Below are 14,519 nucleotides of genomic sequence, written 5' to 3'. Positions count from 1 at the left end.
GTTTGGTGCCATCATATGCTTTCCTTAAGTGGTAATTTATTTATTGTCAATCAGTAGAGAGACTCAAATCTGATTTAGCTCTAATTAAAAATCTAGATCTTCTACTTATATGCATTTCCTCGTCAAAATGTATAAAAAGGAAAACCAACGTTAGGCCTAATTATCTTTAAAAAGAAATTCAGGATTAGAACCAAGTGGGTACAACATCCTGAAGTTAAAGATCACCTTGTGGAGCTCCACAGGGTTCTGGTTCAGGATTTCATTGACCTCCTGTCCTCATCTTCTTCAGGCAAAGGCTCGACGATGGGGGTCGGAGGGCAAGGTGTTGGACCGTGTGGTCACCTGGGAGAATTCAATGTGAATGTGTTCAACATACTAACAATGATGTGACATAACAGCTGAAAATGTACAGGTCGGAGGTCAGGGCCAAGTACCTGTGGTCGGGAGTTGCTGCGTTCCTGGAAACTTGCCTGACGACCCAGCGTGCTGCGCAGGGGGGTGGGGTCATGGTTCAGACTGAGGCTGGAGCCTGACATTATGGTTGCCTGGAGACAGCCAGAGAGCCAGTCAAAAACTCCAACTCAGAGACAGCTGATTAAAAATGGAGGTTACAGACAACCGAGGGGGCGTGACCTTTGACCCCAGCTGCCAAGATCACACCAGGAAAGGACAGGTTTTCACTGACAGGATCTACTAATGCTTCTGATGGTATTTACTGATGTTGTGTTTCCGTCTGTTGCCATTTTTTATTTCATGAATCTTGCTGAGGACAAAATCTACTCACAGGATCACAACAGTAAATCAGGTCCACTGATGTGACCTGTTGCTTCTTTACTGAGCAGATCTACCAACACCAAGTTCTGTCTATTGAGACGATCTACAACTGTTTTCAATGACAGATTTTGCAACAGGACCCAGTTACAGGACATACATTTGTTTTAATTCTTACCTTTAAGGTTCTACTGTCTTTTTGCTCTAAAGGACCATCCTCATCCAGAACCATAACTATAACATTTGGTTTAACATTTAAAGTCATCGTTCTTACTCAACAACTAGAACAACAATTACAGAAAGGAACGATGTCATTGGGATCCCTTTCAGAGTGATCTGACAAAAATACTGACCGCCAATCATAATCCATCTGAAATTAGAGGACATTGTGCTTTTTTGTTTTTATTTATCTACTCTTATTTATGACATAAACTTGTGTTTTTCATACCAAGGATCAGGACCAGAAATCGGTCTCGGACCAGTTTTAGTGGGTCGCCAACTGTCAGAGTAGAATGAAGAACATTAATATGTGTTCCTTCTCCCAATTAAAGAAAATAGTGTTCCCTGGAAAAGTTCATTAATGTTAATAAATGCAGAGGACCTCAGTTGTAATAACAGACAATTAAAAAAGAGGCTGTAATGCACAGTACTTTGAAGCAACTCTTAATGATTTTCTCTCTGTGACTGATGTTTGAATATTCTGGCAAAGTGCATTTAATTCCCATACAGTGTTTACATGGGGCCATTCATTATGTATTTTTGAAAATATGGTGCCCAGGGAGACAAAATAGATTTTTTGGGGTCTTTTAGGAGTCAACAAACTGAGTCGGCAACTGAGTGACAGAGCCTCACTTTGTCGACCCTGTTGTGGGTAATATAGGCTTTTGTGGATAATTTTTGTGGACTTTATTGAGATTGATGGACGTATTTTGTGTTGAGGGCGTTGTGTAACATGTTTATTTTTATATGAGGGAAAGTGGATTGATAAACCCCTTTTCATCTTTTTTTGCAGTGTGAGTTTTATTTAAAAAAAAACAAAAAAAAACTGTAAAATGTCATTCTTCATTAGTGTGGATGCTCAGAACATTGTTGTTATAGTTATAGGTTTAGGTGTGGACGGCCCAATAAGGATCATTTACTCATTTGTACTGATACATTTCCTGACTGGATCTACTATATATTACATGTATTTCATGTGTGATGACTGACATCATTTTTGTTCAAGCCTTCACACATCACTCAACAGATGCTCACTTCTCAGCCAATCAGATCCAAGGACTCATCAGATGCATGCATGACTGACAGATCAGCCTTATGACTGGCAAGACAAACTACCCATCAGGCCTTGCACAAGCTCTCCCAGCATGCCTTGCTCAAACTGCCATGCCTGGTGCAACATGACTCTGCCACGTGATTATTCAGAAGCTGGGCGATGTCACTAAAATGTCACAATGACGTCACCATGGTCGGTAGCGTTGCTGCTGGGTGCGGTTAGAGTCACATTCAAAGACAGCTAACATGTCTGATGTTTAACAACGCTAAAACTCCAGGTACAGAGAAGAGAGAGGAGAGGAGGAGGAGGAATTAGTAAGTGGGGAGAAAAGAGGATACCAGAGTGAGGAGGTGCGTCTCCTTTCCAGACTCCTGGAAGAGAAGCAGTCATTTCTCTTTTCAGCCCAGTCACTCAGATTTACTGCTGCATTTTTAACCAACGTATAAGCATATTACTCTTTTAACATGAAGAGAAAGCATATTATCACTAATACTGATAAAACTGCATCTACGTAGGGCTGGGTGGTGATTCAGTATTATTATTTAAAGATATGTGAAAAACTTGAGTTGTGATCTGATCATACTGTATTATTTTGAAAGTAAGTGTATTATTTCAGAGATAAAATACATTGTTCATAGTCACATTGACATTTTTGTTTGTCTTTTAGAGTAAAAATGTACCAATCTACATCAGACAAAAATACATCATTTAAATGTTAATGTCATATTTACATTTTGGCTTTAACAGTTTTTCTTAATGTTCTGCAGATATTTGATAACATTTGGAAAAACTTTTAGATTAGAATGATAGGATTTTTTGCTTTTGTTGTTTTCATATCTCAGATTAAAACCTAGGAGCTTTAGCACATTGTTATGTTAGATGATGTGCCACTGTTCTAACACTGTATCTGTGAAACAACTAACAATTAAACATAATGCATCAGACAATTAAAGATTTGCACACAACGCTTTGGTCTTACACTATTTTATTGCCTCTTAGGCAGCTACTTGTGTTTAGAGAATATGTAAGACCTCAAAACACCTCAATTTATTAAGTAGGGTATTAAAACATTTTTCTTTCAGGCTACATCCACACTAATATGTTACATTCAGTTCTAAAATCATGATGATTTATAACAAATCTATCACCATCCACCATTTTTAACTATTCTTACCACCTCGGTTACACATATCACTTGAGCAGGAGAGATGATCATGTCAGAAAACATTCTCAGATACTGTGTGACTAACAGCTGGTGTGAATGTAGTCAGTGTGATAAAATCTACATCTACAGATCTAATTTATAATACAACCAGTGTCAAAAAAATAATAATAAAGAGAGTCAACAGTATCTCTAAAAGTCTCAGTTTTAGGGATCCTAAAACATTGGTGTAATATTAATACTAGATGTAAGCTTAGCCAAAATAAGTGTTTTAAAATTGTATTTATTAGGGGGTATAGCGTGGTGACAGTGCTGGACACAAGCATTGTTGCAAATCTCTGGAATAAACAGCTGTCTGTGGTAAAATATTGTACATAGTATCATAGTAAACAAGCAGAACTTGACAACACAACTATTGTTGACAGAATAATGAGGATGGAAGTGCCTATAATTGATATACGTGTGTGAATTATCAGGGTCATGTGACTGGGTGATAAATTGGGGGGGCAGGTGGGATGTTAGGTGTAAACATACAAAAAGTACCTTGTCAAACAAAAATGTATTGGTGTGGATATAGCCTTAGCAATGGAAAGAACACTCCTCAAATACCACCAACAATATTGAAAAGTGTGCTATACCCAGCCCTATGACTTAAGCCCTTTCTCGTAGGTACTATTATTATGCCTAGGATTTCTACTGCTGCTTACTTCTAATAGTTTGTACTTGAGTAATGACAGTACGACTCACTTCCAGTTCTCTGGGATGCCGCTCTGCCCACAGGTCTCCAGATCCTCCAGTGCCTGAGACCAGAAGTTCTCCTCCTGGTCTGGCTCGTCCCATCATGCCCCACCGTGAACCTGAATGAGAGGTCAGAGGTCAAAACAATCAATCAGAGGGAAGAACAGCTGATGACTCCACACAGAGGAGGAGGTAACGGACGGTCATGCTGGGGAGTCTGTGCTGTGGGGACATGCTACATCTACAAAATCCACCAGGTGAGTGTGTCTGTGAGACGGAATCAGAGGTCACCAGGTAAGGGTTTCTGTTGGAGTTGTAGGGGTTGGACAGAGGAGGGAGTGAGGGTTAAAGGTCACATGTCAGTGTGTACTTGCTGTCAGTGATAGACCGCTGGGCCGGTTATAAGCTCTGCAGCAAGAGACATACTGCTGTTACTGTCGGTGTGCAAGACGTGGAGCCAGCCTCTGTGACTTCAACACTGGTTTGAGGCTCTACCTGTTTTCAAAGCTTTGTGTTTGGTATTTGCTTGTTGTCATCTCAGCTTTTGGAGCTGGGGGTGATCATCTTTGACATAAGGTGGCATGAGGTAGAGCGAGGGTAAAACTTGTGAAGCAAACGCTACCTTTCTGAAAACACTGACTAGACTGCAAACTAATGCTGTTATACTTTTTGCTAAATGTTAACACATACAGTAAATGTCAGCTTTGCATAATGTGTAAGCACACCACTTAGGTGTGACAGACAAGCATATATTGCAGATTCATACAGTATGTACGCACATGCACTAGCACTTGTCCACACTCTGCCTGCTTTTAAACACTCCAGTGCCTGGTGCTATTTGTCACATTTTTATATAAACTACCCATCATTGCGCACATGCAAATGCATCAGCACTTTATCAGCACTGCACTGCAAAGCTGCTCTTTTTTCTTTCCTGTGTTTCTAGAATGTATTTACTTCTGTGCTTTTTTCTAAATGTGACTTGCACCTGATATTTAGAGAATGGCACTACAGTCTAAAATAAATCTGATTACAAAACCAAATTAATTCTAATAAGGCAACCTTGCTAAATTAATATGCCAGCTTTTATAATTAAAATGAAGCAGTGCTATAACAAAATCCTCTGACACAGTTACAGTCCATCTGAAAAAAAAAGTTTTATTTAACAAACAGAGGGTGTGATAGTCTGACTCCACAGGCAGTTTGAAGTCAACCGCACGTGTCAATAAGAGCTAACACTGCAGACATCAAATCCTTCTATTAGTCCTAAAATGTTATTAACAAAGCAATAACTGACAAACTGGCCATCAGTTCACTTAGTAAAATGTCAAAATAAAACAAATGAGACCAGAGTGACTTCTGGGAAAGTTCACAAGGCTGATAGGATCAACGGGAGTCAAAAGGAGCAGGGATTTTTTTATCCAGTGACAGTCAGTATTATACTTTAATTTACATCCCCCTTTGTTGTCCATTTGCTGCCCCTTTTGCCACTGCTCTGAATAGGTAACACTGAATAGGAATATGGTTATGTGTAAAAAAAAAAACAAAAAAAACAAAAACAACAAAAAAACACACACACACACAGGTCAACAAGTAAATTTAGGGGATAAAAGTGTAAAATGTATAAGTTTGATTTTGGTTGGCCTTTGAGTGTTGGTTTAATTATGTTTAATAAAGAAATGTGAGCACATGCTGTAGGAAGAAAACAGCTTGTAAACACTCAAAGCTGTCTGCAACACTCTCTGTCTCACCCTCCAAGTGGGGGGCGGTCCCAGTCATCATCACTCAGACCCAGATCTGACAGCGGATTGGCCCGCTGGCGAATGGAAGAAGATGATTGGCTGTTGGTTGTCTTGGCGTTGCGCCATTCATGGAAGCTGTAGGGAGACGACTGAAATGGTGGAGCTGCAAACAAACAGAAATATTTAAGATTATTATTAAAAGTTAGGATCAGTATTCAGAGGTCAGAGGTCAAAGGTTATTCTCTACATACCTGGGGTGGTGAAGCTACTGTCCATGTTGGATCCGTCCCAGGACTCCACAGCGCTGTCCACAGACGGCAGAGTGCAGAACGCTCTCTGGCTTGATAGTGGTGCTACCATGACAACAGGCTCCTCCTCTCCATCCTGGTTCTCCTGGCCAAGGCCCGCCCCTGACCCCACACCTGGACCAATCACACAGGACTTTGGGCTTGATACTAAAAGGAAGGAAAAAAGCCTACACTCATTAATGTTCAACCAGAACTGTACAAAGAAGTTAAGAACTGGTGAAGTTTGCAACTGATCAGATACCCTTTACTACCCTCTACGGGCACAAAAACACAGAAAGTTGTTTTTTAAATTAACTGTTCTGTGCTTTTTTTTTGTTAATGGAATATTAACTAGTAACTAGGATGGTAATGCACCATAACTCTAGATGCCACAATTAAGATGATAAATGTGAAGCTTGCAGTCTGAGTTTACAGAACTATGTTCGCCCAGTGTTTCCTGTGGAATTGATCTCTTGGTGTGGCAGTGCATAATCTGGGGGAGGGGGTGTGTGCGTGTGGACATAGATGACCACAAACAAAAAATAGATAACCTTTAAAGATCTAGCAACAATTCTTTCCTCGCTGGATTTTTCAAAGGTCATTCAGCGTTGGAGTTGTGATTCAGATACATAAGAGGCACAAACTGAACAAATCTCCTCTTAAATATAATCACCTTGGCGTTATCTTGTCTTTGTCTAACAGAGAATATGTAACAATATAAAAAAAATAATGATGCTGATGTTAACATACACTCTCCCTGCTTCTTGATCTTCAGTGTCACCGTCTCTCCGGCCTGCTGCAGCAGACTGATGGCTTCACTCAGAGGTTTCCCCTTCAGGCTGCTGCTGTTGATCGCAAGAATACGATCTCCAACGTGGATCGCTCCGGTCCTGAAACACACGACACATAACACACATACAAACAGCTCATTTTACACTGCAACAGTGTAGCTGTTGATCAAAACGTATTTCCAACTATTATAGTAATGTATTATTTTCTTTTTTGTGCATTTGATGAGTTTCTTTGTCTTTTCTGGTTGTAAAATAAACTCTTTGGATGACTAAAAGATGTAACTTTAACACATACATAAATTTGACAAAATATATACAAGTATTTAACCAAAATGTTAGAAAATAAACAAAAGACATTATGTAACATAACGTGCTGTGCACTTATAAATACCCCTTGGCCAAACGATGTGTAAGATTCTGTTGAAAGGTTACTGCCCTATAATTTACATAAGATTGCCTTTGTGTCAATTTGGTGCGGAAACCTCAATGCATCTTCAGCTAATGTGATTATGCCGCTGAAAGGGACATTCACTCATTTGACCTTGAACAAGAGGTGCCAGTTTTCTATTTTCTATTTTCAATAGGCTTCTGCTCCATGCCAAGAGAACCATAAATTTGGTGCAGATATGTCAATGCATTCTCTTCAGATAAGCAATTACATTGTTGAATGGACGGACGGACAGACCCGCCACAGCCAACAAAATTATTACAATACCCCTTTGGCCCGAAGTGGCCAAGGGGTAAATATGGAAAAAAAAAAAAATTATTTATCTTCACCAGCAGAGGGCAACATTCCCCACTTTACCTGATCAGAAAACCTGCCCTCAGTTTTTTACTGAAATCAAATTACTATGTTTAATTAAGACCAAACTATTTTACTTTTCATTTGATGTAAGTGGACTAAAGTTTTTATCAGACAACCCTAAATTCAGCAGAGTAACAAAAAGTCCCCACTTAGATTTAACAAAGTAAAGAGGTAATACTTCCATGGCTCATTACTGCGGTGATTAATACATATCAGTAGTAAATGTGTCATTAACTTTAACTGATGCAGTGAGTAGCTTCTCATATTTTGACAGAAAGCATGAAAATTGGACGTTGTCAGGGATTTATCAGGGTCATTTGGCTTGTGAAAGAGTGGTTTAGGGAACTAGAGACACCATTTTCACATATGGATTGTCCACCTAAATCCAGACCTGAACCTCCTGAAAATCTCTGGGATTTGATGGAGGAAAACTTAACACCACCCGTGGTCAAACTCTCACATCATCAATATAAGATCTTAGTGAAAAATTAATGCAACTATGGACAAAAATGTTAAAATATTTATTGTGTCAAATGAAAATAATGCATCTTGGAACCTGTTTTTCTTTGGTTGGACAGTGTAGAAAACAATGAAAGGTCATGGTAAGAAACAAATAACAAATGGTATTAAACAACTTTTTAAGAATTTAAAAATAAGTTTAATAAGTAAATTAGGCCAATAACAAATATAAACAAAATATATATTGAAGTTGTAGTTTTTAATTTATATTGTAAATATATACATTTATCTGAGAAATGACACACTCAAGAGAAAAAGAAACCTTTTTTAGGATGGCATCTAACGTGAAATATCATCAGGAATTGGCTCCAGTAATCTATTTATTCACCATTTTATCATTAAAAATACTGGTTTCATAAAAAAAAAAAAAATCAATGTTCTTTTCTGTTTTTTCTTTTCCTTTTTTTCCTCTATCTTTGTATTAACCTCTTGTGTATTTTCAATGTGTGTTGTGTCACAATCTAAATATGTAGGGATATGGAAGTCAAAATGTGTGGTCTTGGCTTTTTGTCTTCAGATGTTTAATGTCATCATTTTTATTGAAGCTGAAAAAAATGCATTTTTTAAAAAACATTTATGTTAAAAAAGTTAACATTGTTCCTTATGTTGTAAAATAAACAGAACAGACCGTGCATTAAATCAGGCATTGCAAAGACCACACAACACCCTATGATTAGTTTATAGGTGTGTGTGTTTTTGTATGCGTACCTCTCAGCCAGGCCTCCTTTACTCAGTGAGGAGATGATAATGGGGTCAAACGGTTCCTCTGTGCCTGAGATGGTGATGCCCAGCGGGCCGCCGTACCGCTGCAGCTCCACAGTGTAGATGATGCTGCCAGACACCTCCTGTTCATCTGAAGACGACAACAAACATTCATTCAACACCAGGTGAACACATGGCACAGACTGTAGGAGGCTCTATGTGATCATAATGTGAATTTAAGAGTCTTTGAAAAGTCCTCAAAGAAGTTTTGGAGTCTTTGATTGGCTACTGGGAGTGAATTGGCTTTTATTTGTCACTAAGAATATTCTATGAGTAGAATTAGTTTAGCTGCAAATTATTTGTTAAACATAAATAGTGAGCTAATGGGACTTGGTGTATTAAAAAACCTGCATCCTTGAGGTGATCCTACAGGTCCTTGAAAAGGATCTAATGGCCTCTGATTATGTTACAACTGATTGAAGATGTCTTGAGGGTCGTTGAGGAGGTAATTCAACATGTTTTATGCATTTTTAAAGAGGATTCATGGTCCATTAGAAGGTTTTCAGTGTCCTTGAGTGAGTGTTAATGATGTCTGATGACGTACCTGAGTTGTCTTCGTCTTTGCGGATCTTTAATTTGACCAGTTCCTCACACTGCTGAAGGATCTGAACAGCCTCCTCCATGGAGCAGTTCTCCACCCGGATGTTATCAATAGCCAGCAGCTTGTCTCCGAGCTCCAGCGTCCCCGTCCTGAACAGAAACACAGAGACATTACTGTTACTCAGTGGTTCAGACAGTTTAGGTCCCGTTTCAGGTTCAGAAAATAAGACCCATCAAAATTGTGTTAAGGTTCAGAGAAAGTTCCTCATTCAACCCAGGGTTTGTTTAATCCCTTCGGAGTTTTTTTCGGTTAAGAGGATATTGCCTCCAGCTCAGATTTAAACGTAGTAGGTGATGGTAAAGGAGCTTTACACTGGTTACCACCCACTACAGAATAAAAAAAGAGGTCTACTCCACTGTAGGAACGAGGTGGACTCCATGAAAGGCAACCTGTTCCCTCTGTTCATGTAAACAGCTCAGTCTAAGCCAACAAAACACCATGATTCAAATTTTCATGTGATAAAACTAATACCTATGAAAACATAGTTTTGACCATTATATTCCATTTCTGTTATTAGAGCCGCCTAAATCCCTGTAAATCTTTTCAAGGCATTTTAAAGCCTAATTATGGACTGTAGACTTTTTAGAACCTGCTAAAAGTCTGGATTGACTATAATGCTCCTATTTACCAGACAAAAGTGTGTGTGTGGTGTGTGTGTGTGTATGTTTGTGTATACCTGTGTATGTGTGTTTGTTTGTACCTGTGTGTGTGTTTGTGTGTATCTGTATGTGTGTGTTTGTATCTGTGTGTGTTTGTATGTACCTGTGTTTGTTTGTAGCTGTGTGTGTGTACCTGTGTGTGTTTGTGTGTACCTGTGTGTGTGTGTTTGTTTGTACCTGTGTGTGTGTGTGTGTGTGTGTGTGTGTTTGTGTGTACCTGTGTGCTACGCTGCCTTTCTTGATGTCGGAGATGATCAGAGGATCACCTGGTTTCCTGTTGGATGGAGCTGCAAACACATAGACACAGAGAGCTCACATAAAAGAGAAAAACTGTAAATAATTAAACCTGTTTACCTTTTGAGATGGTGATTAAATAAAGATAAAACTCAAGAAGAATATGTATTATTGAACTGTATCAAAGACTGTATATTTCAAGGCAAAATCCATTTGGACATGATGTGAGACCAAATCAAAATAAATTAATGCATGTTCTACTCCATTCATTTTGTTCTGAAATGCATCAATGATATGTTGTGATGCTTGTACATATCAGCAGTTTCAGTGTCCTAGATGTCCACCATGTGTTTCTCAATTAAACTGATAAAACAGTAAACAGTGTTCTGTGTGTTTTCACTTACAGCTGATGGTGATTCCCAGCTCAACCCCAGGTTTCTTAGGGAGTTTCACATGGAACGTCCCAGAACTGGGGATGACTGACTCTGATGGACACAAGAATACAACAATAATTAATAAAATATGAGCTCATTTAAGCATATTCATATATTTCTTTTTTTTTATTTTGAGCTACATCATAAGCTATAAATGTATTCACTTCTGATAACAGACGTTCATGTGGAAAATGTGCTAAATGTTGACTGAAATAGGAAACATGTAAGTGGTACGCCCTTATGCCCACTGTGTCTGAACAGATGACCTATATAGACATCTGTGATGGTACAAATGTAAAACATGCTGGAAATGAAGCATTTAGAGCAACTGAATGCTTTTGTTTAACAGAGATTAGATTTACATCCCATGAATTCACCTCACGCTTTGAACCTTTGAGCATATTTAATATGAACATCAGAGTATTACACTGTACATGATGCATAACAAAAAATATCAAAAAGCATAATATGTCTTGTTTATGTCACCTTACAAGACCCTCATCCTCACTTGTTCACTCAGTATTTCATGATAATGTAGCAACAAAAGCTTTGACTTATTGCTGCCACTGACTCAGCCAAAAGACACATAAACACATTGAAACGTGGGCTTTTATTCAGAAATCTGAAGCCAGAGCAGTATCCACATATTTTCAGTCATATGGTGTACTGTGTTTCATGACTGTGGCTGAGTGGTTAGTATGCTGCAATTAGCATCAAGAAAATCTCCTCCCCTGGCACCAATCACACAATATGTCTGTGAGTCATTTGTGACAACATGTTGGGTGTTTTAGGCTTTTTATTTACACTGACAGAAAGTCTGACAGATTAAAACGAGATGCAGAATGAAACACAAACTGGCTGTCCATCAAGCGGTAGGATAGGAAAAGGACGTGTGTGTGTGTGTGCATGTACCTGCCACGTCAAACTCAATCTCCAGTGTGAGCTGAGCAGTGATGGAGGAGTCTCTGAGAAGCTGATTGGTTTCTTCCAAAGTGGAGTCTTCAGTAGGAACTCCATTTATGGACAAAATCCTGTCACCGATCTGCAGGATACCACACCTACGCACACACATTTAAAGAGTCAAAGCTGCAGGATATAAAATTAACCCTTTGCTCAATGCTCTAATTCAGTGTTTCCCAACCTTTTTGAGCCACGGCACATATTTTACATTAGAAAAATCACAAGGCGCACGACCAAACAAAAATGTCACAAAAAGTATATTTATGTAAATATAATGCAAATCTAGTCTCAACTGACTTCCTCAGTGTGAAACCTTGGCCTGTTAGTTGAACACAAAGCTGATATTCTTGCAGGAATTGAAGAAAGACACACAAATCGTCTGTTTTTGTCTTTATATCAGTCATGTTTGTAAAGTCCACCTCACATAGATACAGTAGGTTGTGGAGAAAGGACACAGAACTAAAATAGCATTGTTTTACAAAATGGGGAACTCCTCGGCAGCAGTCACCGGACACTCATGATATGGCCAAATAACTGTAATGTTTTTCAAGATTATGGCCAATGTACAATTTTATTTTGTTTTCTGGTAATATCAAGTGAAGACAGAACATAAAGAAAGAAACAAAATAAAGTTTACTACATATTACTTTAATTTAAAATACACCCATACTGTCCCACATCACTTCATTTCTATTTGGAATTTTATGATACATTTCTATTTTACTAGGTTATCTTTATGAAGTTCTATACTGTGTTGAAAAAATTATTACTCTATATACTAGGCTGAAACTATCCCACAGCGCAACAGGAAGCATAAAAATAGTAAAACAAAGGTGTGTCAGTATTTTCTGTAGCTCAGTTTATAGTTTTACAGAGGGTAAGTTAACGCCTCATGTACCTCTCAGCAGGACTGTCGGGGTCGATGTAAGCAATGAGAGGTGGCGACGAGAGCGTCTCAGTCGCAAAGACTCCACCTTGCAGCTGAAGACCAAACCCCATGATGCCGTCACCTAGCAACGTCACCTCTGTTGTTTCCGTGTGAACCACCTGACCAGCAAGCCCCACAGTGCTGGACGCAAGAGACACTGACAGACAGGACAGAAAGAGAGTGAGTGATTCCTAACATCACCCCTTTTTGAATTAAAAAAAGACAGAGGTCAGACTCACATGAACTCTTAAAATCCTTCTTCTTGCCCTTCCTCCTCATCAGTGTGCCCCGTGGACTCGTGGGATACATGTTCCTTGGCAGGGTGCTCATGTTGAGGGAAGAGAGGCTATAGGCTGACATTGAGCCGGGAGAGAAGGAGTGGCTGAGAGCTACAGAGAGAGAGACATGATGGTGATGAAGATGAGCAGAGATCTCATTCTGTCTTAAACATCACACTGCAGGTAGAGAGAGAGGCGGACGTACGAGGGTTGTTTGTGTGGCGGTTGTGCGATCTGGCACCAGACTGGTCAGGGTGGTACGTGTTGTAGTGGTAAGGGGGTAGAATGGGGGCAGAGCCTCCGGTTTCCCAGGGGAGGGGGCGGGGACTACGCTGCACCTTGACTGCACACACAGAAATACCACACATCATGCACACACACAGAGGAGGGTGTTTAGGTTAAGACAAGAGGAAAGGTCAGAGGTCAGGAAGTTCATAAAAGATTACATTTCACTTATGTAATCTTTTATGTGTGAAACGTAATTTTTTAGCGAATACTACATTGTGATATGATCAGAACCAATCAGATCTGGTTTATATGTTTGTGCTGTGGTGTGTTTAGTGTGATGTAGTCCTGATGTGACTGTCATACTATGGTGTGGGGTGTTCCAAGTCAGTCAGACCTGGTATGGGGGTGTCTTTATCATGATGTGATATGCTGACTGTCAAGTGGGCCCGGTGTGTTTATGTTTATATGAGAGCGGGGGTGCACATATGTCTTCATATTAATGTATGATGCATTCACAGCGCACATGGTGCAGCATGTTTGTTTTTCACCTTTTGCATTCAAAGCTAATCAGGGCTGGTATGAATGTATGACTGGCAACAAAACAGTAATTACCATCATCATCATGTAATATTATATCATGATAATGATAATTATCAGGATTATCTTTTTCTTGTGACTTCAGGGAGCATTTTGTTTACTCTGTCAGCTAAATGATGATGTGAGTCTAAAGTGTAATTGAAAACTAAAAATAACCATCTGGTTTCTTCAATTTTCACTAAGGACCAAAAATCTAATTTTAAAATAAACATTTAAGAAATGATTATATTTGTCATATTTACTATAACAACTGACATGAAATGTTTACTATGATAATACATTGGGACATATCTCCCAGTCCTATAATGTGTGTATGGTGCATTTATATCTTGGTGTCTGCCATACTGCGTTGTGATGCATTCAGGGTCAGTCAGATCTGGTGTGTTGTGCTTAACGTCCTGTGTGAATTTGGGACCTGTTATGTCTATTATTACTGTGCTGTAGTATTTCAAGGCCCCTGTCGCATGGTATGCATATTTATACCATGTTGCGGTGCATTCAGGGCCGGTCGGGCCTGGTGTTGTGGCAGGATCTCCATGCGGACAGTCTGACAGGAGGCGGAGAGGAGCTGAGTTGCTTCAGCCAGAGAACAAAACTCCATTGACTTCCCATCAACAGACAAAATGTGATCTCCTGCATGAAGAGCTCCACATCTACGCACAAACAGAAAATAAAACTCAATTACACAACTTCCACAAAGTGAAACATTTATAAACAAAACAAAGTGATTCAATTAAAACAAAAATATTT

At 39.2% G+C, this 14,519-nt stretch overlaps 1 protein-coding gene across 1 annotated transcript in view; it reads right to left on the bottom strand.

Annotated features, from left to right (window-relative positions):
* Positions 1–225: 225 nt before the first annotated feature.
* grip1 (glutamate receptor interacting protein 1) overlaps positions 226–14,519 on the bottom strand; it is a 47,674-nt gene continuing 33,380 nt past the window's right edge. The window contains exons 9-23 of the mRNA XM_030148419.1: positions 14,253–14,422; positions 13,150–13,287; positions 12,906–13,055; positions 12,637–12,823; positions 11,691–11,836; positions 10,749–10,829; positions 10,328–10,397; positions 9,395–9,540; positions 8,797–8,941; positions 6,724–6,863; positions 5,938–6,141; positions 5,696–5,849; positions 3,954–4,063; positions 435–545; positions 226–342 (exon numbers count right to left, since the gene is read on the bottom strand). Of these exons, the coding sequence (XP_030004279.1) occupies positions 505–545; positions 3,954–4,063; positions 5,696–5,849; positions 5,938–6,141; positions 6,724–6,863; positions 8,797–8,941; positions 9,395–9,540; positions 10,328–10,397; positions 10,749–10,829; positions 11,691–11,836; positions 12,637–12,823; positions 12,906–13,055; positions 13,150–13,287; positions 14,253–14,422 (1,882 nt within the window). The 3' untranslated portion in view covers positions 226–342; positions 435–504. The remainder of the gene's footprint in view (positions 343–434; positions 546–3,953; positions 4,064–5,695; positions 5,850–5,937; positions 6,142–6,723; positions 6,864–8,796; positions 8,942–9,394; positions 9,541–10,327; positions 10,398–10,748; positions 10,830–11,690; positions 11,837–12,636; positions 12,824–12,905; positions 13,056–13,149; positions 13,288–14,252; positions 14,423–14,519) is intronic.

Source organism: Sphaeramia orbicularis, chromosome 12, assembly GCF_902148855.1.
Source record: "Sphaeramia orbicularis chromosome 12, fSphaOr1.1, whole genome shotgun sequence".
Classification (NCBI taxonomy): Eukaryota; Metazoa; Chordata; class Actinopteri; order Kurtiformes; family Apogonidae; genus Sphaeramia; species Sphaeramia orbicularis.
Note: the sequence above shows the minus strand (reverse complement) of the source record. Positions and strands in the feature narration are given on the sequence as shown.